We start from the raw sequence: 26,948 nt of genomic DNA on the forward strand, positions 1-26,948 counted from the left end.
TTGGGTTATGGGGTTTTAGGTTTAGGGTTGCTGGCTCGCGGTGAAGGAAGGGGAGGTCGAATCGGGGGAAGGGTTTGTGGTTATGTGGTTGGTCGGGGAACGGAAAGGGAGTGGTTGGGGTTGGGCTGGTCTGCCGACTGACGCAAGGGGCGGTTGGGATGTGGGGTTAAAGTTTTGGTGAGGTGGTGGTGGCTAGGTTGGTGATTGGTTTTTTTAAAAAAAAAAATTAAATTTTATTGCTTATAAAATAATTTTTTAATATAAAAATCAAAAGTTAACCATTTTAATCATAAAGGTTAGCCATAAAACCTAAAAATGGGAACTTTGGTTAATTTTCAAAACTCAGGTGTATGCACTTAAGATAGTTGAAAAAAAAATGTGTGTCTTCAAAATAGAAAACATGGAACCTTTAGGCCACCATATAGAATTTCCTAAAATAAATTCTCAATGGTGACCCCCAATTTCTGCTACGCAAATTAAACATAGTGACCCTCTTGAAAATAGATTATATGAAATGACTCTTTTTAAAAATTTTATCTCACTTATAACCTTATTTCATTAAATTGTAAACAAAAATTGACTATGGTTGGATTTTTATTTAAAAAAAAACAAAAACTAAAAAATTGTACCTAACCACCAACCCAGCCAACCCCACCACTACCTCTAACTCCTCTTGCGAGCCTCCCTCTCCCCCTCCCCTAACTACCAACACCTAGGGTTTCTCCGTTCCCCCTGCAGATGATCCTCCATCTCTCTTCTCTTCCCACCGCAACCACAACCCCCCTAGATTTCTCCTATGCACAAACCAATCTTAAATAAGGGGTTTCGACTTAACCACAACCACTACCCGTTTAGGGTTTCGACTAAGGTGGGGCAGTTTGGGTTTGATTTGGGCGGTGGAGAAAGCTAGGGGTTGCGATGGGTGGAGAAGAGTGGTCGACGGAGGGGAAAGCTAGGGGGTTCGATCTAGACTTAGGTGGGGTTTGGGGTTCATGGTGGGCGGTGGTCGAGGTGCAGCAGGCGTAACGTCACCGGTTTTCGAGGGAGCTTGGGTAGCGACACCGATGGTCGGAGGAGTCTGGGGAAGTGTCGCCGGGAAAGGAGATGGTGGCTTGGCAGGTGGGGGTGGCTGGTTTTTGGTGGTTGGGTTAAATGTCGAAAAAAAAAATCTAACCACAGTTAATTTTTATTTACAATTTAATAAAATAAGGTTATAAGTGAGATAGAATTTTTAAAAGGGTCATTTCGTATAATTTATTTTCAAGAGGGTCACCATATGTACGTAGAACAACTAATGGACAATTAATGTGTATCAGTGTATGCTCTAAGTTGAATTGAACTCAAAACTAACCCAACTCAAAGTCGACTTGAACCCAAAAAATCTCTACCTTACATGATCAAACTCAAACCAAGCTGATCCAAATCCAACTACAATCCACACAACAATAAATAACCAGACCCGAGCAATTGATATGACCCCCAATCCCCCATAAACAAATATTGAAATATATCAAAAAGCAACATACATAAGATATAACTGCTTTGTTGATCTCTTAGGTTAAACATGAATTACAGTACCCCCTTTACTATGAATAAAATCAACTTATATTGTTAGCTCATCATAAGAGAGGGTTTAAGAAACCCCTTCTAGAGTTAGTTTGCTAAATTCAACCGTACCCTTAACTATATGTTTCTAAGTTGGAGAGCTGACCAACTAATCTACTTCCTACCTCAAAATTATAGCTTGATAGCAGCAATGTTACAACTTAATTAATATGATGACTTGCTGTTGAATTGCATCTCACTCGAGTGAGTAACTAACGCAAAACAATTACAGTGAACGATCAGTGAGTCACACACAAAACAATTACAGTAGACAATAATTCACAAGCTACAAATCTATTCGGAAAAGTATACTCAAAATATAAAGAACCAGATTTTATTATTTATATTTCACAAAGCAGCTCAATCAAATACTAAATTTACAAACAAAAATACGGGTCTGAATGTGTGATCTTGCTTCATATCCAGGAAATTTCATATAGAGTAGTATCATAATCTCGAAGTCCTAAGAAGTCCTCCACTGCAATTCAATCTGAATGCGGCCATTTTTCGAGTCAATGAGATTGTAACTTTGATTGATTCTTCTATTACTCACCACATCTGCGAGATTAATGTCAACATATCCCAGGTTTTCCTGTTTGCAAGTACAACAGGGGTATGAGAATTGCTGTAATTTGGAGGATTTGTTACACAGCATAATGGATTCAACAACATGAGCCAGCATGAAGCTGAAATAAAATTACAATGCACATACCTTTGGATGAAGTAAACCTATTCTGGATGAGACACTATGCACTTCCACGTGCAGCTTATCATCATTTGGAGGTTCCTCCAACATAAACTCGAAATCCTCTTCCCATCTAGGATCTCTATTTTTCTTTATCGTCTGTCAAAAACAAAGAATAATATGTTCATAATGGAGGAGGAAAAATAGCAACAAACAGCAAATTCCACACATTAACCACAAAGTAACTTCGCCTATCCAGGTGATCAATTACATCGCATTTTGTGTGGACACTGAATCACTTGTTATCATCTCCATTGTGTATCATCTAATATAGTTCTAAGGCTGACCTTAAGCAAGTTCAGTTAGATCAACTTTTGTTCTATCTCCACAATTACATTTTGCAGGAAAATAAACATCTATATAATTTTCGAAAGCTACAAAAGTCTGTTTATGTTACAACTTGAGCAGCAAATAATGCTGAGAGCAGTGTTTGGCAAAGTGCTGAACACCTAGTCACTTAGATTTTAGGCACAAGGTGTTTCAAAAGGTTTACAAAGCTAATTTTTGGGATATTGTTTTTCGAAAGCTACCAAAGTCTGTTTATGTTACAGCTTGAGCAGCAAATAATGCTGAGAGCAGCAACATTACTTTGACAGCAAATAACTAATTTTAGCTTCCAATAGCTGATGAGCTACAGCTAAGTAACAACTTATTTTGCTAATTAAGCCCATACTACAATGTACAATCCCTTCTAAGCACTAATCAACAAATTATAAACCCCGATATTTCGTTTTTGGAACCTTACAGCTGCAACATTATAATATCTATAGATCCAGTTATAAAGACAAATGACTACAGAAGATGAGAGGTGAGCAATGATAGCATTGCAAGAAATTTTTGAATCAAAGGTCACAACTAAGCTTGTCACTGATCTTTTTCTTTGGAAATTGCAAAGTTCAGATCAACCTAGGTAAGCTTATGCTATTTTTTAAATCAAACCAGGGGTTCTCCACTGGAATACATCAGTTACATGGATATCTTGGCAAGTTGGCATCCAATGATGATGTCCCTAATCCAGCCAAGAAAGGCTGTATTCTTAGTCGGGCTCTTGGCTACCTACCACTCCAACATGCAATCGCTTCCCTTTTTTAAATTTGTGCATAACGAAATTAAGTAGCTATAAACATGTAAAGGAATTGAACAAGGCTATAGTTCACTTCAACAAAACGTGAAAACTTTAATAGATAATATATAACAACACCCCCCCCCCCTCCCCCCTAATATACTTGTTGAATCTGTTTCTTTTTCCACACCAACTACCGACAGTATGAATGTTCATGTGTTACATTAGTTACATATATAGATGCTATATGATGAAGATATAATTTAAAACAGCAATAGTGTAAATTATCCGGTTTAGCAGTAAGAATATGAAAATAAGGAAGCACTTTAAGCTTTTGCAGAGAGTTGTTTGGTGCCGTACCTTAGTCTTTCTTTCTTCGCCTTTCAATATTAGGCGAACATAAGGATTTGTGTGGTGCTTTCCTTCAACATCTTGAGCTTGATGGACAGTGACTACAAGTAAACCACCACCATCAGGTGTCCCTTCTGGAGCCTTCTCAACTGTTCCAGAATCCTCAGGATCATCAGGCATCTCATCCTCCTTAAATGGTTTGTATGTAACTTCTAGAACAAGCTGTCCACGTGACTTCTCATTTCGAACATCTTCAGGATCCATGCTTTTCAGGAGCTCCAAAGTCATGACTTTTGTTTCTTCTGGTGTAAGATCTTTCACCGGAACAACATTTATTCCCATCTTTTCATGGCTGCCGAACTAATTTACAAGGAAGACCCAATTATGTTAAGTAAATTTTTATTTGTAAACTTTAATTGGCAACATTAGCGTTCAGTTATATACCTTTTCCCAGTCATAGACGAAGACCTCTAAAACTTGAGTCTGTGGATCTCTGATGGACATAGAGAATTCTTCATTCCACTCAGGGTTAAGATTCTTGTACTTTACAGTAGTTTTCTTTGAAGGAAGCTTATCCTCTGTAAGTTTCAATTTGACATATGGGTCAGATGCTCCAAGAAGATCTTTCTTTTTTAGATTCATAGCTTTCACAACCTTGACATGTATAACTCCAACAGGTTTCTTCCTAGCCCTGCAAAGTTGGAGAAAGCACATTATATACAAAACAAAGGTATGCAAACATGCAACCACTTTTTTTTTTTTTTTTTTTGAGGCAAATAGATATATACAGAGACAGAGAGGAACATAGAAAGAGCAACAGAGAAGAGAGGACTTTTGAAAGAGACAAGTCACTTACTTTCCAGGATCCAATATAGGTATTTCAAGGGTCTTAGGCCATAAGTACATGTTGGCTACCTGTTCTTTAATTAATTCCTGCATACAGTACATAAGTGGTGAGAGATGAAATTTATTTTTGAAAAAAAAAAAAAACGTACTACAGCCGAAGGAGGGAAAAAAATGTTTCCAAATTTAAAAGATATTTAGGGATCAGGAGAATGATCCTTCATCATCAAGAAAAGTGTTAAAAGATCATGTTTTTCTTAAAATGGACCACCAATGACATTGGTGCCACTGCATATAGGCATACTTAAACAGAATTCAAGAATGAAGTCGCAAAGGAAATAAGTTGATAACCCCTATAACTAATTTCTAGTTTGAACCATCAATCAGAAGAGATCAGTCTATGATCAGATCTGGTTACTATATACCAACACGAAGGGTGTATCATTGTGGCTAGATGTTAGGAATAAAGATTTAAGATATTTCTCTTACTTCAGTTTTAGGTGCAACTGAACTTTTATTAGTGGATAGGCTTGTGCCTTGCCTTAGTCAATCATTGTCCTTTCTAGTTCAATAGGAAGGAATCAATACAGAAGGAATCAGGAAATCACTAATGTATTTTGTTTAGGAAGAAAGGCAATCCAGAAATCCATATACTTGCAACGGCAAGACTGGTGAATAAGTTAATTTCCAGTCGAATTGAAGATACAAACAATTTAGGTTGCATACCCCCACATAAAGAAGGATTTGTTTGAAAACTAGTTTACAACTTTGCAAGTTGGAAGTCAATATTGATACCATGGAGTTTATTAAACCAAATTATTGGCCCAAGCTTATTGAAGCAGCATTTTGCCAATACAAATGTACATGCCTTTGAAGTTTAAAAAAAGAAAAAAAGGTTACATCTATTTTTTTTTGTTATAATGGATGCAAGAAAGATCAAATATTGAAAGTAAAATCAACAAGAAAAACACACACAAATTTATGTGGTTTACCAACATGTTGGCACAGACAGGCGAGAATAATAGTTTTTTTGATCTTGAGGAAAACAAATTGATTGTCTCTCAGATTTCTAATGTTACTTATCTCAGAATTCACTGACTAGAAATAAACACCAGGCCCACTCAATCTTAACTTGTGTTTGAAGATCAAAAGGCCTTTATAAAGCATATAATGGGGCTAGGGGAGAGGTAGGATGATACATATTGGAAAATGTGAGAGACGAGCCACATGGGGGAGTAATAATGTTCCACAATAACAACACAATCAAACGCATGTCAAAACAACCTCACTTAGCATATAACCTCCCCAAAACGCCATAAAAGCCAAATAAAAAATCACCAAATAATTTAATTTCCTCTTCTTTTCTTTTATCTTTCTCCTTTTTTCTCTTTATTTTTTTTTTCAACTATAACCCCTTATCTTCATCTTCTTCTTTTTCAAAACTCTTTTTGTTCATCATTTTTGTTTTCAATTTAAAAAAATTCAATTTCAAAATAACTTTGAATTTCCATTGAAAATCTCCTTCATTGTACCTCAAATAGAACATTTATCCAAATAAAAGTCACAAATCTTAACATAAACCACTCCCCCAAGCTAGGCCAGGGAATTGAGGCTAATGGCTTTTAATATGGCTAATTCAATGAAAGGTAAAGCTCAACATGGGTAACAATTAGGGAGCAAATGCACAAAAACTTACTTCTGGATGCTCAAATCAAGACCTTTATCATTTCAATCATGCACCCATCACAACCAATTTATTAAGAGACTTGAGATAAAATCAAGACCAATGTTGCACTAGGAACTATCACACACACAAAAATATATTGTTAGAAACATGACAGTCAATTAGTCAAATTTCAAAAACTCACATGGCTTGGGTCTACAAAACTAACTAGCTAGACTAAAAAAGCGCAAAACATGTTACCAAAAACCAATCAATCGCATGCTACATTTCCATGTAGTTATCAACGTATAAAGCAAATCGGCCAAAATAATAACTAAGGTGAGAAGAAGCTCAAAGAGTTTTATCTAATCCGTACACAATTCAAAGTCAACCATGCAAAAGCGGCATATGAATGCATAGAATAAAGCAAATAAAAAAGAATACAACTAAACTAAGAAAGCAATACATGTTTTTTGTTACACGTAAAATCCCATCCCTGATAGACAATAAAAATTTAAAGAAGACAAAGACATACCTGAACAAATCTATACAGGCCTGGAATCGCCATAGCATCTGCACCTAACAACTTCAAGCCAAAGTCGACATGTGGCTGCAGATTTCCCAAATCCACAGTTCATTTTGTGAGCCAGCAAAATGTAAGGAAAACATTCACAAATAACAAACAAATGTTGATTTGTAGTTCACAAGACAGCCGAGCTGCCAAGGGCACGCCTCATCGGTTAAACAGTAAGAAATATTTCTAGAAAGTGACTTCTTTAGAATAAATATTGTGATTTTATGAGGATCCAAATATAAATGACTTTGCAAGAGGACTATTAACATCTAGGTAAAAATGCTAAGGGTGGAGGTACCAGGAACTTGAAATCACCTACCTTCTCCATAAGAGAAACATAAATATTGGCAAAGCAAGGAAATGCTGGCACCAAAGGCTTCAATGTAATACGAGGATGAGCAAACACTTGCAAATCGACCACCTGAAGCATATGAGCTATATTAACTTTACTGATGGAATCACATTTTACATTAGTCCGCAGGTAGTTAAACAGCACAGTTTGAGGAAGGGAAAGGAGGAGGAGGAGGAGGGGGGGGGGGGGGGGGGGGGGGTTGCCTTATGGATTTATTAATACCTGCACAGTGGCTTTCAATCCAAATGCTTTTACTGTCACGTGAATGTTAGGGTTCCCTGCCCATTTTAATGCTGGTTCCATAATCAACTCTTTCTCTTCAGTAGTGTATACCTTCATTCCTGATATTATTTCAAGAAACAGTCACTGATACATTTCAGGGAATATAAAAAAAAGCTACATTACCATCTCCAGATTGATAAGCTCAACAAACATTGACTCATGGAGCAATTCCAATATGCCTTGTACAAGATTATGTCCACGGTCCATTATATAGAATTGTAATATATGCTATCTTACATTCATACCACCTTAAGCACATGTACAAACAACTGATCCACAAATGCTTGCATGATATGTAGCAATAAATTGTACAAAGGTAGAACAGTGAGAACACTCTTCAGCAAATCAGCAAGATAACCCTTCATTCGTTAAGGATGATTGAAATTGTACATGATATATCTGACCATTCTTCCAGCATTCTATCTTAACTGCAAGAATGACATATAATGAAAGCTCATTGTAACCTGTGCAACACATATCTTTTATTATTTTCATCTCAACTGCATAACCGACATTCACAAAGTTCCATTGAAACATTTTGTTCAACTTATATGTCTATAAAACCTGATTCAATTCCTGTAATTCCTAATAAGTAATAACTGAACTAGAATTTTCACTTATTTCCAACAAGCAATCTTAAGTGAAAAGTACTTGAGGGACTAAGCCATGTTTCACTGTACACAATGTACATACAATTGTAAGAGAGAACAAGTAATCCAACCTTGGAAAGTAGGAGGCAGGGTGCCTAAGCTAAGTGTTTCAAAGTCAACTGACTCAATTTTGTACTTCGGAATGTGCTCGGCAATAATGGGCTTTGATATATCCCTTGCAGTCTTGCAAATCGCCTACAAAAATCGTTAAATCGAAGACATAAGATTCGTCAGGTAATTGCACCTGAAAAAGCTTCTAAAACAAATTGCATTGACGGTAAGCACCTTATCTAGATAGGGCCACATATGCTGTATGAACTTGTTAAGCCAATCCACCTTCACAAAAGCAAATAGAAATTAGCTTCACTTATGAGTAATGGCCCTAAACTTTAGGCAATTTAGGATAATAAGTATCCGAGAACAAACACATACACGATCAAAGTCTGGATTTTTCACCCAAAGTGGTATCTCAGGAAGCACTCTCAGCAAGTCCTTGGCATCAAGATCAGCCAATGAACGAACTTCGGGATCCTAAGAATCAATTAAGATTCAGATGAGTTTGTAGTTAATCCAAAGCCAAATAAATCATTAGTAATAAAGCATACACAAACATCACCATCAACAGTTCTACAAATTTTTGTCACATTGCTTGATGATATTTTTCTGTAGTGAAATTTTAGACTTTATACAAAAATTACTCAACCCCACCAATATATATTACATGTTAAACAAGATTAAATTAATTTTCGGAAATTGCCTTAATTTTATGCAAAGTTTATATCACTAATAAAAAATTTTTAATTTACAGTATTAACATAAATAAATTAGCATTTCTAATCAGCAAAAATTGAAAATTTGCAGAAAATTAAACAGAGAAAATTTAGAGGCAAACCTTGACATCAGTAGACTGGAAGAAGATGAAGAAATAGTACCCAATTACAAGCCCAACACAAGATCCAAATCCAAACCCAAAAACACTCAAAATTGTGTTCAAAAACCCCATTTTTGTAATCACCTTCCAAAATACACACAAACCCAGAAATTTTCTCCCTTCAATTTGATCAAATCAAGCAAATCCACATAGTAAAAAAAGAGGGAATACTAAAAATTGAACCAAAACCCTCAAATCTTACAGATTTCAATGCTCAAATATTATAATATGAACAGAATCTCAAGAAAAAGGCACTTTACATAATCAATTAATGAAGATATTACATTCCTAAATTAAGGCCCATTAACAAGTTTACTACTGTAATGTAGTAATGAGTATAGCATCCACTCATATACCTCAAAATTTTGAAAGGGAAATTTGATAAATAATTGCAGGTATTAAATGGTTCCACGTACAGTTGGTGAAATTGGATTTAGCAAAAGATTGGTCGATTCAAAAAAAATTGGTGGGACATTGATTGAGATGCTAAGTAATCCAAAAAATAATTAATTAAGGGAGCTTACTAATTGTATAGTTGTTGACTAATTAGTGTTATGTGGTGAGAGAGGGTAGTGACAAATTAGCCAATATAAAATGTGATTGTGATATTAGTGGATAGATTGATTTACAAATCAGAAAACTACAAGTAGGCGTAGTATGAGTGGGGTTGACCCCACGTTTTTTATTTCTTGGGAATTTCCAACTTCCTGTCGGCATTATACTTCTGAATTCTAACATTGTACGAGTAACTATAAAAACGGATGGATTTTAACTAAAAGCATGTGTCATTAAAAAGGTTAGAATTTTTAACTTCTATTTTTTTTTTTCCCCTTGAAATTTTGCCTTTAACCAAAAAAAAAAAAAAAAAAAAAAATTTATTAATAATACAACCTTTACGCCCTTCTTTTTAAATAATACAACCTTTGGATTATACTTGAATATTACAACATTTGGGAGTCTCAATTTTAAACAAGACAAACCAAATGCAACCTGATAATCAAGTTAACAATGCTCCACCCATCCCACCACCACTGAACCACCCCAATCCCCATCCCCATCCCCACCACCAAAACCGCCGGCTCCCCTACCCATCGCTGCCAACCCCCACCACCACGCCAAAAGTCCACATCCCACCACCACGCTGAAATACCCACCTCACCACCACGCCGAAAATCCCTTTCCTGACCACCGCTGCTAAATCCCACCACCAAAAACTCCCAAACACGTCAATTCTTCACCTTCCCGACCACCGATTCCACAACTGCATCCCCGATTGACCACGGCAACCCCAATTACTCCACATCTCGACCACCGATTCCACAACTGCATCCCCGATTGTGAAGTAATTAAATAAATTGTAATGTTTTATTTATAGTATTTTAATTATTTATTTTAATAAATTTAAAAATATTTTGTAAAGAAAAGTTTATTTAATTAATTATTTTATTTAAGTTGGTGATTAATTTAAGAAAGTTTTATTTTAGTAAAGTTTTATTAGGAAAGGGATCAGGAAAGATTAAAAATGGAAAGTTTAGGAAGAAGGGTTTCTAGAGAAGGGGTATAAATATTCAACACTTGGGAAAAATCAAACTTTGCCCAAAGTGGAGAAAACCCGAGGTAAACTTTCTCTCTGTAGACACCTAAAAATAATGTCTTCCCATAACCAAACCCGATGATGAACAACCTTTCATCCCCATTATTGGTCGGGTTGAGTATTTAATATTTGGAGTGCTTAAATCCATGTTCTATTCAATACATTTCATAAACCAATCCATTTCCTAGCTCATTTCCCTAAACCATAACTTGTTTTCCTCTTTTCGTGTCCACATCGCAAAACTGAGAGAAACTGATTTTTTTGACTAATAATTTTGATCCAATTATTATTTGGTTAGATAGGCCTTGAAATAAGCTTTCCAACCATATATCATAAGACCAATTCCGATTTAAAACGAAAAAGATATGAGCAAAACACTAAACTCGGCCCAAAACCGACACCCTTCTACTAAAACGGCCATATCTTAAAATATAAAAATTATTTTGACCTGATTCTAATTGGGTTAGAAAGTAGACTTGATAATATTTCCAATTACATATATATGCCTTATTTCGAGTTACGGATCAAAAGTTATCGTAGTTACAAAAACGCATAAAAACTGAAACTACCGCGCACAGTGTAAAACTGCCGCGTCGCGGGGGATGCCGACGTGGCGCGGCAGCTGGTACTATGTCACGGAAGTATGTACCGTGACACGGTGATTTTCCGCGTCATTCCCCACGTAATGTTTTCACCGTGACACGGTGTACTGTACCGTGCCACGGTGGACCTTGCCGCGTCGCGGTGTTTTTTGCCGTGTCGCGGTACACACACCGTGACACGGTGCTTTTCCTCGTCACTTCCATGTGCTTTTTTTCACCATGACATGGTGCATTGCATCGTGCCACGGTGTATTGCATCGTGCCACGGTGTATTGCATCGTGCCACGGTGTATTGCACCGTGCCACGGTGGACTTTCCCGTGTCACGGTGCCCATTCCGTGACATGGGGGTTGTTCCGTGTTTTCTCCGCGTAAACCTGTAGACACCTAAAAATATCTCCCCAAAACCAAACCCGATGATGAACAATCTTTCACCGCCATTATTAGTTGGGTTTAGTATTTAATCCCGAGAGTGCTTAAAAAATCGTATTTAATTAAATTCAGTTTTTGAATAGTCCATGGATCAGTCTTGATGTTTAGTCAAAGCATAGTTCATTTTTAATTTTGGCCCAAACCTTTTTATTTTTGTTATTTTCCTTTATTTTATTATTTTGGGACAAACCTTTTTATTTTAATTAATTTATTTTATTTATTATTTTGGCCCAACTAATAAATAATAAATCAGAAATGGTCTGAAATTATCAATCAGCACTTTAAAAGGCTGAACGAAATTAGGGCAAAAATGAATTTAGACGGAAAAATGGACGCACAGTTTCCAGCGTCACGGCAATAAGCACCGCGTCATGAGGATCAATACCACGCCACGGTGGGATTCCCTGTGACACTGTGCCTGTGCTGTGACACGGGGCAACTCCATGTCCTTTCCGCATAAACCCTTCACACGTTTTATCTCCCGTACCCTAATTATTTCCTGCGTCACACTGTTGTCCACCGTGTCACGGGAGTTTGCCCCGTCTGACGGTGCCTGACACCGTGTCACGATGTGCTCTGCCGTGTCGCAGTGTTATTTTTTAGGGTTTTTATCTTTTTAGGGTTTCGTGTGTTCTCTCTACTCATTTTTTCTATAAATATATACCCCCTCATTTCTGATGTACGGGGCATGAATGAACTCTCTTTTTCTCTCTTCTGTGCTCTAGCCTAAACACTAGCCTACCCTTTTTCTTTCAAAATTCCCTCTTCAAGCACGCCAAGAAATCCATACTTTACTCGTGGTTCTGTCCTTAAGCCAAGGCATGAAAGGTAGAACTGTTTGAGGGTTTGGCCCCAAATCAACTCTATTTAATTTAATTTAATTTAATTATTGCTTTATTATTTTTCCTTGAAGTTACTAACTCGTTTATTATTTTATAGTTGCAAGCAAACAGAATCAAAGTAAGAATTATGTTCCTTTTATTTCTGTTATTTTTTTTAACGATTTTATATTGTTGGATTTATTGTTAAATTGCTTTCAATATTAATGCTTATTCTATTTATATTTATTGATCACCATATTGCATGTTTAAAGAGAAATATAATTGAAAATCACACCTAATAAGATAATTTGGACAACCGGTTTAAGTTCCTTTTTAATCTTGTTGTTTAATCAAGTGATCACAATATTTTAGAATTATGTGTTGCATTAATATTCAACCAATTTAGCTTAATAATAGTTTGGAGAAAATTTAATATTTTGTTTGTATGCCTTTGAGATCGCAGGAATCATTTTTCACTATAAGAATCGAGTAGAGGCCAATACGGGCGAATGTGACTCCATGACTGACTTCGTACCATCATCCTCGATCCTCCTTTCGTGGTTCCGAACCATATGGAGTTAGTAATCTCATGGATTATGAATGGGGTGTAACCTTCACGGGTCAATCGTTGTTGCCTATCGTTGTCCCTTTATCGTGGTTGCCTTTTATGATCCGTGAACGGTTTACAAGTGTAATACCCCGTATTTTTTTATGTATTTTATAAAGTATTTAAGTATTAATAAAATGTATTGTCAAGGGCTCGAGTATTTTAATTAAATATTTTAAAGGGTTAAATTATTTTAAATATAAAGTTTTATAAAAGTAAAATATGTTTTGGGCCAAACGTTTATTAATTATTGGGCAATGTAAATTATTCCTACATACTCTTATTGGAATAACTCATTCCAAAACCCATAACTTAAGCCCTATGCCATAACTCAAGCCCACATTTTTATAAGCCCAAATTTAACCCTACACTCTCTACTCTATAAATACCCCATGAATCCCCAAAAATTTCCCACACAAAAAGGTTAGTCTTATTTTCTCTCTCCTTTGTTTTATTAATTTGTGTAATTATAATTATTGATTTATGGGTTTTGATTTTATTGTTTGAAATTAATTTAATTAGTATCAAATTGTACTTTGATGATTAAACTTTATAATTTTCAGATTTTGTAAATTTTATAACCTAGGGTTTTTAATTATTGAAAATCATGATTTTAGGGTTTTTATGAATAATTGATTTAGGGCTTTTATAGTAATGATGTTTTGAAATGTTGGTGATTATAACTACTTATTAGTTTAACTTAATTCCAGATTATTTTGAACACGTAAATTCATGTTTTAATTATTAGATTTCGGTTCGTTAATATTAATCCTGTTTTAATCCCGATCAGGTTCTGAACTCCTCCGATTTTGATAAAAAAAAGTAGTGTTTTCGTGTGGAAACAACGTTTTAAGAAAGACTCTCTACCTTTGGTAATGAGCACCACCCTCTCGTGGCCAAATTCAGCCTTTAAATATGATTTTCGGGCAGTTTTTGATTTTTAACGAAGTTTTTTTTATGCTTTAAATTTTATCCTTGAGTTTAAAAGGGGTAAGAGATAATTTAATGTTTCTATGGATAATTAAAGTATAAAGATGTATTTTGATGAAGTTTTAAAGGATTTTTGATTAGTTTAAAATGTTGGAATTTTATTTAAAGTAGTATAATTGTGATTTTTAATAAAAGGGTGTGATTATCCATTAAAAAGAAGTTTAATTAGGGATTTTTAAATAATTTTCAGATTATTATAAGTTATTTAAAGTGAGTTTAAGTTGCTAGAAATTGTGTATACAAGGAGAATTAATACAGTATTATTGTCCCTTTATGTAGGAGACTTAATTCGGGAATTGTTGTAGTGTAATTGGCTACTTTAAGGGCTTATTTGAGGTACGAACGCGTACTTAGCATATTTTGATGATGTAGAATCATGCTAGGTTTGATTTCAATCAGTTACAAGTAGTATCATGCTAAGGTTTATGTATGAAATTGTAAATTTATGGTGTTTGTGATTGAATTGTGAAGCATGAATTATTTGTGATGGTTATGGATTGGAAAATTGTATTTTGGGCATGTTGTGTTTGAACCACTTTTTTATTTATGGCATGTTAGAAGGAATGATTAATTAAACTACATGTTTAATTATGTTTGGAATATTGAAAAGGAATTTTATTATAGTTCAAATAATTTTTATTGATGCTTTAATTTAAGCATGAGGAATGAGCTATATAAGTGTCTATGTACACAAGGAATAAATTGTATGTTGGTGCCTTTGTCCACTTAAGGTTTTTTTAACACCGAGGGATAAGATTTTTGGCGCATTATGCGTTTAAGGCGTCTTTGACACTGAGGTAGAATTAAAAAGGGTTCAACATTAAATAATATGTGGTCACTAAGTATTCAAGAATTAATTTGGTATGTTTGGTTGATTGAATAATTATTGTTGATTGTTTTATAATGCTTTGAGAGTCATCACCAAGTCCAATAAAAGGTAAATAACGTAAAGTGAAAGAGATTACGCACCAAAACTCTTGGAACGTATATACCTTGAGTATGAACAATGGGGGGAGTTATGGGGTTTTATATTTAACCATAACTTCTAATGGAGTACAGGACGCTGTACATTCCTTTTTATTTATTATTATGCGCAGGAATTCCGCCACCTTTGAGTGGTTTTGTCGCTGGCACGGTTAGCTCCCGTGTCAGTTAACCTCAATTTATTTGGGGGAGGTTAGTAGGAGGAAACCCGTTCGATGCGTAATCAACGCTAAATGAATTATTTAGTGTCTAGTTAATGTGTCTTGTTGATTGTTGTGTGTGCTTGTAAACAGGTGCAATGAGGTAAGTGTGTGTTGATAGGGGAAAGCATGTTAATGTGTTTAATTACGCTTATGTACTCAGCTTTGCTGATTATGTGTGTTTATGTGTTTGGCCATGTCTTTACTTTGGCTCTACGACGACCCATTATCTAATGGCGAGTAGTGGGGACAAGTAGAGAGGAGGTTTTCAGGTGATGAAGCATATTCATGGATGGGCATGAGTGAAGAGCGAATCATGCTAGTTTCTATAAGTATATGATGTGTTTAGTGCTTTAATTATTTATGATATTATTATCATGCATGACTAACGCAAAAGTTTTAAAGTTGGTTCGGTTTTAATAAGGGCCTACAATGGTTCCAAGTTGTAGGATGATTTTATTTTACTTTCGTTGGTTGACTTTTCAAGTTAACTTATTTTGAATGGTTTTGAAATTAGTCTTCCGCTGTGTGTCTTTGATGGTTGCCTAAGCCGTTTTCATGGTGGCGGTAATATCTTAGATATTCCTATTTAAATTTTTAAACAGGGAAAACAGGTATTTTAAAAGAAAGGAATTTCTAGGGTGTTACAACAAGTTCCTTAAAAACTTGTTGGCGACTCCCTATTTCCTTGTCCCTAATCGTATATGTCAATTTCCACTTCCTATGAGTGCCAAGCATATTCACACATGCTTTAACGTAGGCGCACTTCGAACGACGCCTGCAAAACCCTTCACGCGTTTTCACTTCCCGTAGGTCAAATGTGCCCCGTGTCACTCCAGAATATCCCGAGTCACACTAATTTCCCCCGTGTCACGGGATTTCTTGTCGTGTCGCGGCGTACTGTTGCGTGTCACGACATTATTTTTTAGGGTTTTTATATTTTTAGGGTTTCGTGTGTTCCTTCTGCTCATTTTTTCTATAAATAAGACCCTCTTTTCTGCAGTTTGGGGCATCAAATCCTTCTCTCTTCCTCTCTTTTACACCAAAAATCATTCTATTCTCTCTCTCTCGCTCATATTCTAAGCCTTAAACCTATATTCTTAATTACACCATTCTTCACATAAGTACTCCAAGGAGTCCATACTTAATCCGAGGTTTCGTCCTTAAATCAAGACGTGAAAGGTATAAATAACTGAGGGTTTGGACCAAATCAAATCTACATTTATTTAATTTAATTATTTCAATTTGATTTATTGTTTATTGAAGTTACTAACAATTTATTCATGATGTAGCAATTTTAAGGAACACGCGGAATGTGAGTAATTATTTAATTTAATTACTTATTTTATTTTATATTGCTAGTATCATGATTATTATTATTTGATTTGACTAACACTATTATTGTTGAATTGCTTCCAATATTAATGTTGATTCTATTATTATTATGATCACCATATTGCATGTTTAAAGGGAATATATAATTGAAAATCACGCCTAGCTAATAAGATACTTTGGACGACCGGTTTAGGTTCCTTTTTAATCTTGTTATTAAATCAAGTGATCACTAATATTTTAGAATTATATGTTGCATTAATATTCAACCAATTTAGCTTAATAATAGTTTGGAGCAAATTGAGTATTTTGTTTGTATGCCTTTGAGATCGCAAGAATCACTTTTCACTATAAGAATCGAGTAGAGGCCAATACGGGCGAATGTGACTCAATGACTCACTTCGTACCATCATCCCCGATCCTCCTTTCGTGGTTCCAAACCATATGGAGTTAGTAATCTCATGGATTATGAATGGGGTGTAACCTTCACGGGTCAATCATTATTGCCTTCTGTTGTCCTTTTATCGTGGTTACCTTTTATGATCCGTGAACGGTTTACAACTTCCTTAAAAACTTGTTAGCGGTTCCTTACTTTCCTTGTCCTTAATCGTATTATTTCAATTCCCACTTCTTAAGAGTGCCAAGCATAGTTACAACATGCTTTAACGTAGGCGCACTTCGAACGACGCCTACACTCTCCCTTCTCCTTTATTTTTTCTTTTCTTTTTCCCCTTCCCCTTTTTTCGGCCTTCACCACCACCGGCCACCACTGCACCACCGGTGGGCTGCCAGCCAACGCCATCAGCGCCGGTAGTAGCAGTGGCGCCACCAGCAGCACTGCGGCAGCCGGCTGTGGTGCGCTGCTGCCCGGTTTTTCGAAAAAAAAATTTAATCTTTTGTTTTAAAACTTGATTTAATCCTAGTTCTAATTATTAAATATGAGTTTTGTGATTAATATTATGATGTTTGATGTCAAGTAGAATGTAATTTAATTTTTGATTTTAATTCTAATTAGAAAGCCCTAATTTTAAAACCCAAATTCATAAATTGTTAATTATTGAAGGATTATGATATAGGATGATTTAAACCTTTGATTTAAGTGTTTTAAAGCCTAATTACAACAAGTTTTCATTAAAATATAATGCTGGAATTTTTGGTAGTGCATTAAAATTAAGTTTCTTTAAGGAATTTTAATTACCCATTAATTGGGATAAAAGTATAATGTTTTAAATATAATTTCATCTTATTTTAATTAAATTATGAGGGGTTTAATAATAGTATATATTGATGGAAATTTGTGTAGAGAGGATTTTAATACTCTTTTATGATTTTAAATTGTAGGAGACTTCGAAGTGAGTGATTTCTATTAGTCGTGACAATATTAAGATCGTATTCAAGTTACGTTTGCGTACTTATCATAATTTTTATGATGTAGTAGCATGCTAAATGTGTTTAATTGATTACAAGTAGTATCATGCTAGATTTGGAATGGAAATTATGATTTAGTTGTTATTGGTGATTGAATTATGAAGCATGATTTATTTGTGATGGATTAATGGTTAGAAAATAATAGTTTGGAATGTTGGATATGAACCACACCTTTTATTTATGACATGATAGAAAGCATGTTTAATTTGGTTTGGAATATTAAAAGAGAATTTTATTATGGTTCATATAATTTTTATAGATGCTTTAAGCATAAGAAAGGAGCTAGGTAAGTGTCTATGTACACGAGGAATAAATTGTACGTTGATGCCTTAGTGCACTTAAGGCGTTCTTAACACCGAGGGATAGGATTATTGGCGCATTAAGCGTTTAAGGTGTCTTTGGCACCGAGGTAGATTTAAAAAGGGTTGAACATTAAATATTATGTGGTCATTAATTATTCAATAATTAAATTAAAGTGTTTAATTGTTTGAATAATCATGATGTTTGATGTTGCTATGTTTTAGAGTCATCACCAAGTTAATAAATTGTAAAGAACGTAAAGTGAAAGAGATTACGCATCAAAACTCTTGGAACGTATATACCTTGAGTATTAACATATGGGGGGAGCTATGCGACTTTATATTTGACCATAACTTCTACTGGAGTATAGGACGTTGTACATTTCTTTTATTATTATGCGCAGGAATTCCGCCACTTACGAGTGGTTCGTTTATAGTGGCACTGTTAGCTCCCGTGTTAGTACCCCTTTATTGGGGCAGGTTAGGGGAGAAACCTGTTCGATGCGTAATCAAAACTAAATAAATTATTTAGTTACTTAGTTGAGAAGTTTTGTTGAATGTTGCGTGCTTGAGATACAGGTGCAAAAAGGTAAGATCTGTTTTTATAGGTAAATACGTGTTAGTGTGTTTAAATACGCTTATGTACTCAGCTTTGTTGATTGTGTTTTTATTGGCGTTATCTTTATCTTGGCCCTATGATGACCCATTTTTAATGTAGAGTAGTGGAAACAAGTAGAGAGAAGCTTTTCAGGTGACGAAGCATATTCATGAGGGACATGAGTGAAGAGTGCATCATGCTAGTTTCCATAAGTTTATGATATGTTATTGATTTTATTTATTTTATGTTATTGCTGTTGCGAGACTAACGTAAAGTTTTTAAGTTGAATTGATTTGGTTAAGGGCCTACAATGGTTCAAAGTTGTAGGTTTGACTTTGTTTGACTTTACTTTCGTGAGTTGACTTAGCTTTTTAAGTTGAGTTGTTTTAAATTATTTTAAAGGAGAGTCTTCCACTGTGTGTCTTTGATAGTTGTCTTAGCCGTTTTCACGGTGGCGGTAATATCTTAGATGTTCCTATTTACAGTTTTAAACAGAGCAAAACAAGTATTTTAAAAGAAAGGAATTTCTAGGGTGTTACAGTCGAGGATGTACGTGTGTGTAGGATTGGGGGTAGGGGGAGGTGGGCTGACCACCATGGCCGGAGGGGAAAGGTGTTGGGAGGGAATTTTTTTTTACAAAAAATAAATTGTTTATTTTAAGAAAATCAAAATTTAATATTTGGACCAATTACATGACGACACATGTCATAGGTAACCGATTTAGTAGGTTACAAGATTTTTGTCTTGTTTAAAATTGAAACCCCAAAAGGTTGTAATATTAAGGTATAATACAAAGTTTGTATTATTTTTTTAAAAAATGGCCTAAAGGTTGTATTATTAATAGCAATTTTTCCAAAAAAAAAAAAATCAAAAAATTGGTTTTTACACCAAAACTTCTGAAATTTTTATTTTACCACAAAAAAAAAATCTAAAAATTGTTTTTTACCACCTAACGTCAAGAAAACCGTTAAATCTAACTGTTAAAAAAAATTTCTTCGAATTTCGTGCACAAAACATGTTATTCATAGGTTTAGGGGGGACATTTTGGTTCTAATGGATCCAATTTGAGGTCAGAATTGACAAAAAATGATCGAAAAGGCCTCATTTAGCGTGTTTCACGCACATCAAGGTATTTTTAAACACGCAAAATGAGGTAATTTCGATCATTTTTGTCAATTCTGTCCTCAAATTGGTCCTTAGAACCAAAATACCCCCCAAAACCCCTAAAAACCATGTGTTTAATATGAAAATCGAAGAATAAGAAAAATTCCGTTAGATTTTTGACGGCATGTGGTAAAAACAATTTTTAGTTTTTTATTTGGTGGTAAAATATATAATAGTTTTAGAAGTTTTGGTGGTAAAAAAACAATTTTTTGGTTTTTTTTTTTTTTTTTTTTTTTTTTTTTTTTTGTAGTAAAAGTCAAAATTTCCTTTTTTTTTGGGAGATTTTTCTATGTATTAACCTTGTTATTTTCACTTTTCTACGTTGTGCCCCAACATATATCACTTTCCAGACTGTAACCTCAGTATACATTTTCCAACGCGCAAATCGATTAAAAATAGTAATAAATGGAGAGTAGAGCCCATTAACGGTATTTTTTAACGGCAGAATAACGGCAAGGTTATTGTATGGAAACAAAATGTGTATTGGGAAAAATGATATATGTTGGGGCACAACGTAGAAAAGTGAAAATAACAGGTTACGTTACTATATAGAAACCCGCCCTTTTTAGTTGTAAATAAATAACGGCTATTTTACCAAATACCATTGAGCACTTTAATAATTCACCAAATACCATCATGTTGCGTTTGGATACTTGCATTTCATTTGAAATCATGGATTTCAATTCAAGAATTTCAATTTCTAGAATTCAATTCCAAGTTTCATGTTTGGTAAATTAAGAATTTTATATTTGGAATTTCAAATTCCAAAAGTTTGTTTGGGAAACAAAGAATATCCAGAATTCTTTAGTGCTTTTCATTTTTTTCCCCAAAATATAAACTTTTGCACATAAATTAAATCAACAACTCAGAAAATTTTTTAAAAAAATTTGGGAAAAAACCTACAAAATAAAGAAGAATGAAGAGCGAAAAATTTGTTGATGTGTAGCATAGGGATACAAGATACAATTAGCCGCATAAACCAAGCAAATTGAAATTACAACAAAATTGAAGGAATTGGGGGAAGCTTAAGGATAATCTAATACAATAGAGAAACCCTAATTTCATCAAATTGACAAAATTAGAACCAAAAATTAGGGGAAATCGAAAGCTTATCACACAAATCAATGAGCAGATTATTTATTGAAAAAAATCTTCCGCTCCTTGCTGCTTTGAACTTGGATTAGATTTCCGCCATAGCAGCCCAGAAATTTAGAATTGTGTTCTCCTTCAATTTAAAAGTGTAATTTCACAGTAGAGGGGGAGAGTGAAAACACTTGAGGAGAGAGAAAGCTTGCGTGAGAGAGGTTGAAGAGATAGAGAGAGCTAGAGCTTGAAGAGAGAGAAAGCTTGATGTGAGACACAGAAAGAGCACAAAGAGAGAGAAAACAAAATGTTGATCTTTTTTAATTTTGGGGTTTCAAATGATTGGGTTTTGGATTGAATTTTAAATTCTCATATGGACTAGAGTTATAATTGGGTTGGAATTGGACCAATTTTAAATCCAAATGTTTGGTTTACCCAAACATGAACTTTGACCCAAATCCAGTATTTCAAATGAAATGCTTTAAACTAAACAGGCCATCAAGGTTTTCAAAATTCACCAAATGTCCCGAGTTTTTAAAAAATTCACCGAGTGCCATTAATGACCGACGACCGTTAACTTCGTTAGTCATTAGGGTTTAAGCATGACACATATCATTAATAAAAATAACATTTTTTTCTCGATTTTTGTAACGAAAATTGTTTGGATAAGGTTTTAGGGGTTATTTTGACCCTTTATGGATTAAATTAAGCTCGGAATTGACAAAAAAAGGAAATGCCCCGTTTTGTGTGTCGAAAAATATCTCGATTAACGAGTCATTTTTTTAATCATAAAAATTGGCCGGGTAAGGTTTTGGAGGTTATTTTAATCCTTTAATGAATTCAAATTAGGATATGTTCTCATTGACTGAACTAAGCTGAAATGAACTGAATTAAATTGACTAAACTTGTAGACACCCATTTGTGTCTCCCCAAAACCAAATCCAGTGATGAGTACCTTTCACGTCGAATCGTAATCGAATGAAGTGAAAGTGTGGAAAGTTTAGTGTTGCGGATAGTTTTAATTTCTTTTCTCTTCTCTCTGTTTTTGAAAACCTATTTTTAAGAAAATAGTCAATCCATTTTGGTTGGTCCATGATATGGGTCCAATAGTAGTGTAGTTGGACAGGGCTTGAAAAGAGTTTTCCAACGATATATTATAAGCCAATTCCGATGAATATTGAGTAAGTTATGGCCAAATTACTGAACTGGGCCCGATTTGAGCCTTATATGCGGCCCAATGATCTAGAGGAGGACCTAATATAGATTTATCATTCCTAATGCAATTAGGAATGGTTTTAGTCTTCTAGATTCTTCAAGAAGGTTCTTTTCATTCCTAATTCAATTAGCATTAATAAATTGACTTTTGTTAACTTTTTAGAGTTTTTATCAGAATAAAAGAACGTTTTTGAGGAAAATACGATTTTATCCTCCTGTACGGCAATTTCTATCTGATTTTAAGAAAAAGCGTCGAAAACTAAGTCAGCGCCAAACGCCAGATGTAGCGCCTGACGCTACGCTTGGCGCCTAGCGCCAGGCGCTAACGTCAGCATTTGGCGCTAATCTGGTTTTGCACGTCAGAACTCTATTTTTGATTTTCTATCTTTTTGGCTGATTTTCTCTATAAATAGTTTCCTAAAAACGCCGTTTTCATTCACCAACTCTCATCAAGATTTTCTTGATTACTCTCTCTCTCTCTCTCTCTTTTCTAAACTAGCCTTCTCTCAAATATAAAAATTCCGCATTCATTAGATTTAGATACACCTAGCCATATTCGAAGTTGCCTTCGCCCTAGACGTGAAAGGTTTTAATTTCTGAGGGTTTGGTCCCAAATCTCTCTTTCAATTATTTAATTTAATTGTTTTGTTTTTTATTTTCCTTGAAGTTACTAACGTGTGTATTTTGTTATTAGAAAGAGGTACGAGGCATTCAAGTAAGTACTTTAATGGTTTAATTGATATTATGATATAGAAATCATGTTTAGATTGTTATTTTGATTCCTAGTATCATGTCTAGGGTAATTTTAATATCAAGTATGATTAAAAGTATGATGCCTTTTATATTCTTCCTAATATTTATGATTGTTAGTATCATGTTAGGGTTAAAGCTTTTATTTTTATTGCTTAGTGACATGCTAGGGTTTGTTATTAATCTTGTTAGTATCATGCCTAGGATCTTGCTATTATTATGCTTTAACATGATTATTTTAATTATTATTATTTTTGTTATTATAATTATTGTTATTATTTTTATGATTATTTTTTATGTTGCTTGATGATTATTTATTGCTTGATCACACCTTTTATGCATGTTTAAAGGGAATTTGTACTTGTAATCACGCTTAATAAGATAATTAATAATCTTGTTTAGGGTTAATGTGATTATAATTCAAGTGATCGCCAATAATAGATTTATTTGTATTCAACCAACATAGATAAATAGGTTTAGGGTTAATCCTATTGATTGCATGTTAGTCAGAAATCGCACATGAATACGATCAGAATAAAGTAGAGGCCTATTGTTAGGGCAGGTTCAATCTCTTTTAGGTTGGATTTGTACCTTCATCCCCGAACCTTATTTGTTTCAAGACCTTATGGAGTTGACGATCTCTTGGATCGTTAAGGGGTGTAACCTTCACCTCGTGAACGGTTTACAAGTTCCTAAAAAACTTGTTGGCGACTCTTTTTGCTCTATCTTCTTTCCCTTTGGAAGCCACCGTACTTTAGTGTATGATCACAGTGGGGTTCAAGCTAGGGATTAACGCTTGAAATATTCCCTACAAAACTGAACTTATTAAAGCTGAACTGAACTGAACTGAGTTGAAATGAATATTTTATGAGAGAAGGAAATTAGGAGCTGAACTGAGCTGAACTTATTAGAGCTAAACTGAACTAAACTGAAAATAATCTGATGAGAACAGGGCCTTAAGCTCGGAATTGGCAAAAAAATAACGTAAATGCCCCGTTTTGTGTGTCAAGAAGTATCTCAATTAGCATGTCTTTTTTCTTAACTATGTAATTTTTCAAGGTAAGGTTTTGGTGGTCATTTGGGCCATTTATGGATAAAAAATAAGCTCGAAATTGGCAAAAAAATAAATGTAAATTTCCTAATTTGCGTGTTAAGATCATAATTTTTACCATAAAATTTGCAAAAATGGAGCATTTACATTAATTTTTCGCAAGATATGAGGTTAAATTAGATCCTTAAAGTATTAGAATGACCCCTAAAACCTTAGCAAGTCAATTCAATGGTAAAAAAACAACACGCTAATCAAGATATTTCTTGACACACAAAACATGGCATTTACGTTTTTTTTTTGCCAATTTCGAGCTTAATTTGTATCCATAAAGGGTCAAAAAAATAACTTCCATAACCTTACATGATCAATTTTCATGGGTAAAAAATAATGACTCGCTAATCGAGATATGTTTCGACACAAAACGGGACATTTACGTTTATTTTGTCAAATTTGTTGGGGTTTGGTGAGTCCGACTCACCGCGAAAACAAACCCAAAAACAAGACCGCACTCGCAATAAATAAAACCATAAACATAATTAACTTAATGACAAAATTAAGATAATAGAATTACCTTTGAAGCGTGCTTCGCTCGACCACTAGGGCTCTTACTTGAAAGCTAGCCTCGATAATACGAAGGACTCCAACGATGATCCACCTGCAACATGATCACCGACTAGGTCCAATGCCTTGGGGTTAGCAAGGCCCAACCAAAAAACCTGAGTAATTGAGTTCAAAGGTTTTCACAAACGTGATACCTTTTTCAACTCTTGAGTTCAAAGGTTTTCTCTACTAGTGATCCCTTTTCCAACTCTTACTCGAGTATCATTCCCAAAGCCCCAAGTTAGGTATTTATAGGGAATGATGAGAGTATGATAATCTCTCCCATCAATGTGGGACAATGAGATTTTCACATTTTATTTTAAAGCTAAAATAAAATTATTTAAGCAAACTAGTAATAAATCAACAAGTGTCAACCATACATGAGAGAGTAAGTGAGGACCACTTGGAGAGGGGGGGGGGGACCAAACTTGCTCCCCACTCCCTCTCCCCAAAACCGGCCAACACATCAAAACTCCTCCAATCATGTCGCGCCACATGGTAGTCCCACTTGGGCACCAAGGCAGCCAAGTGGGCTGCCATGCTTGCGGCTGCCACGCACAGCAGGCCCAACACAAACGTGCGGGCTGCTGTTGCTCTCGGCCAGCAAGCCGGGCACGCTATGTGCGGGCTGCTGCTGCTGCTCTCGTGCGTGCATTTGGCTGCGGCAGCCATGCTAGCATTGGTGCCCTAGCACGCACCAGCTAGCCAAGGCTCGGATTGGTGCGCATGCTAGCCACCATGCTACATATTGTGCCCCTAGCATTCGGTTTGCTCGGGGCACTCCGATGCTAGGGGTATTTTGGGAAATACGTTGATTTATTACTATTATCACATCTCGTCTTTTACTATTTTTATTCGACTTCCGACGCTCTAAGCTCGAATTTCCAACGTCTAAATATTTATTACTCGGTCGACTCATTAATTCCTTCCGAATTAATTTGTCGCTTCGGTTCGTTAGTGCTTCGGTGTGACTCGAAGGGTTCAGTTAAGATTAAGTTGTAATATTAATTATGCATTAATATTACTGATCGGAAGCGGCCTCCACCCAGGCATTCCGATCACTTGACCTTACTGAATATATTAGCTTTCTAATAATTCTTAACCCATTATCGGAATAATACACTTGCTCAAAGGACACTATTCCTTTCAATCTCCCACTTGTCCTTCCGGACAAGTGTTCTTCTAGTGTATATCCGTTTTCCTATATCGCTTAATGCCTCTTCATGAACTATAAGGTAAGATTTATTTGTCATCTTTATTATGTCTAGAAGTGTTTCTCGATTCCGAGTCCGACTCTCAATAAATAGATGATTTCTAAAATCCATCCAAGCACGATCATGCATTTTACAGTCTCGCTCTACGAGAGGCCTTGTAAATAACAATTTCACTATTTTAGTAGGGGGACATTTCCAGTCTTATAATGTAGCTTCTCTTACTGAGAGGACCTAGCCGCCCGAGTGATGCCTTTATAATCCCCTATTACGGCAGATGTTTGACAATCATCAAAGCGGACTAGTACTCAAACAAGAAAGCTCACAATACTCATGGTCGAGGAAAAAAGGTTCCGATAGAAATGATGAGAAGTATACTTATGATGATTTTTAATCTCTTAAAGTATTCTCATAGATCGATCCAGTATGATTCTAACCCAATACCTGTGCAAATGATTCATGCCGATCATGTCCTTGTAGCACAAGAAACGGTGCTATAAATCAAACTACACACTAATCTCAAATGGTCATTAATCGTCCATTGTTTAAATGACCTCGATTAGGGATAATTTTCGATTATAATATTCACTGTTCACTTAATAGTTGTTTCCATACCAAGACTGGTCTTGATACCCTATTTTGAATAGGAAAAATGGAAACTAATAATGCCACTTTTGGGTTTTCTGCTCAAAACAATCCCACCTTTTTGAAATTCCAAAACAATCCCACCTTTAATCCCCATCTGCTCAAAACAATCCCATTTACCCATAACCTGTTTAACCGGTTAATAATTTTATTTTTTTTTAAATATTTTATTTCTTAAGCTATCCTCCCTAACCTCTTCATTGTTAGCTCCACCATTGCCACCACCTCTCCATATCCACCACCTCATCAACACCACCACCTGACCCAACCTTGCCAGCATCCTT

General features: G+C 35.1%; 1 protein-coding gene across 1 annotated transcript; it reads right to left on the minus strand.

Annotated features, from left to right (window-relative positions):
- Window positions 1-1,748: 1,748 nt before the first annotated feature.
- Window positions 1,749-9,504, minus strand: LOC110720575 (synaptotagmin-2-like). The gene is made up of 12 exons (XM_021899615.1): window positions 9,021-9,504; window positions 8,561-8,659; window positions 8,414-8,464; window positions 8,200-8,323; window positions 7,419-7,537; window positions 7,164-7,265; window positions 6,806-6,880; window positions 4,621-4,697; window positions 4,209-4,455; window positions 3,774-4,124; window positions 2,318-2,449; window positions 1,749-2,197 (listed from the first exon to the last, which is right to left on the minus strand). The coding sequence occupies exons 1-12, from the start codon at window positions 9,129-9,131 to the stop codon at window positions 2,069-2,071; spliced, it is 1,617 nt and encodes a 538-aa protein (XP_021755307.1). The 5' UTR covers window positions 9,132-9,504; the 3' UTR covers window positions 1,749-2,068.
- Between the last annotated feature and the right edge of the window lie 17,444 nt (window positions 9,505-26,948).

Source organism: Chenopodium quinoa, unplaced genomic scaffold, assembly GCF_001683475.1.
Source record: "Chenopodium quinoa cultivar QQ74 unplaced genomic scaffold, ASM168347v1, whole genome shotgun sequence".
Lineage (NCBI taxonomy): Eukaryota > Viridiplantae > Streptophyta > Magnoliopsida > Caryophyllales > Amaranthaceae > Chenopodium > Chenopodium quinoa.

Bases quoted from the DNA above. Each gene is read 5' to 3' on its own strand.
- LOC110720575 (XM_021899615.1), bottom strand. From the start codon at position 9,131: ATGGGGTTTTTGAACACAATTTTGAGTGTTTTTGGGTTTGGATTTGGA. The intron at 4,456-4,620 runs GTAAGTGACTTG...CCAACTTTGCAG, and splicing joins CCTATATTGGATCCTGGAAA to GGCTAGGAAGAAACCTGTTG. The intron at 4,125-4,208 runs GTATATAACTGA...CTTGTAAATTAG, and splicing joins TCGTCTATGACTGGGAAAAG to TTCGGCAGCCATGAAAAGAT.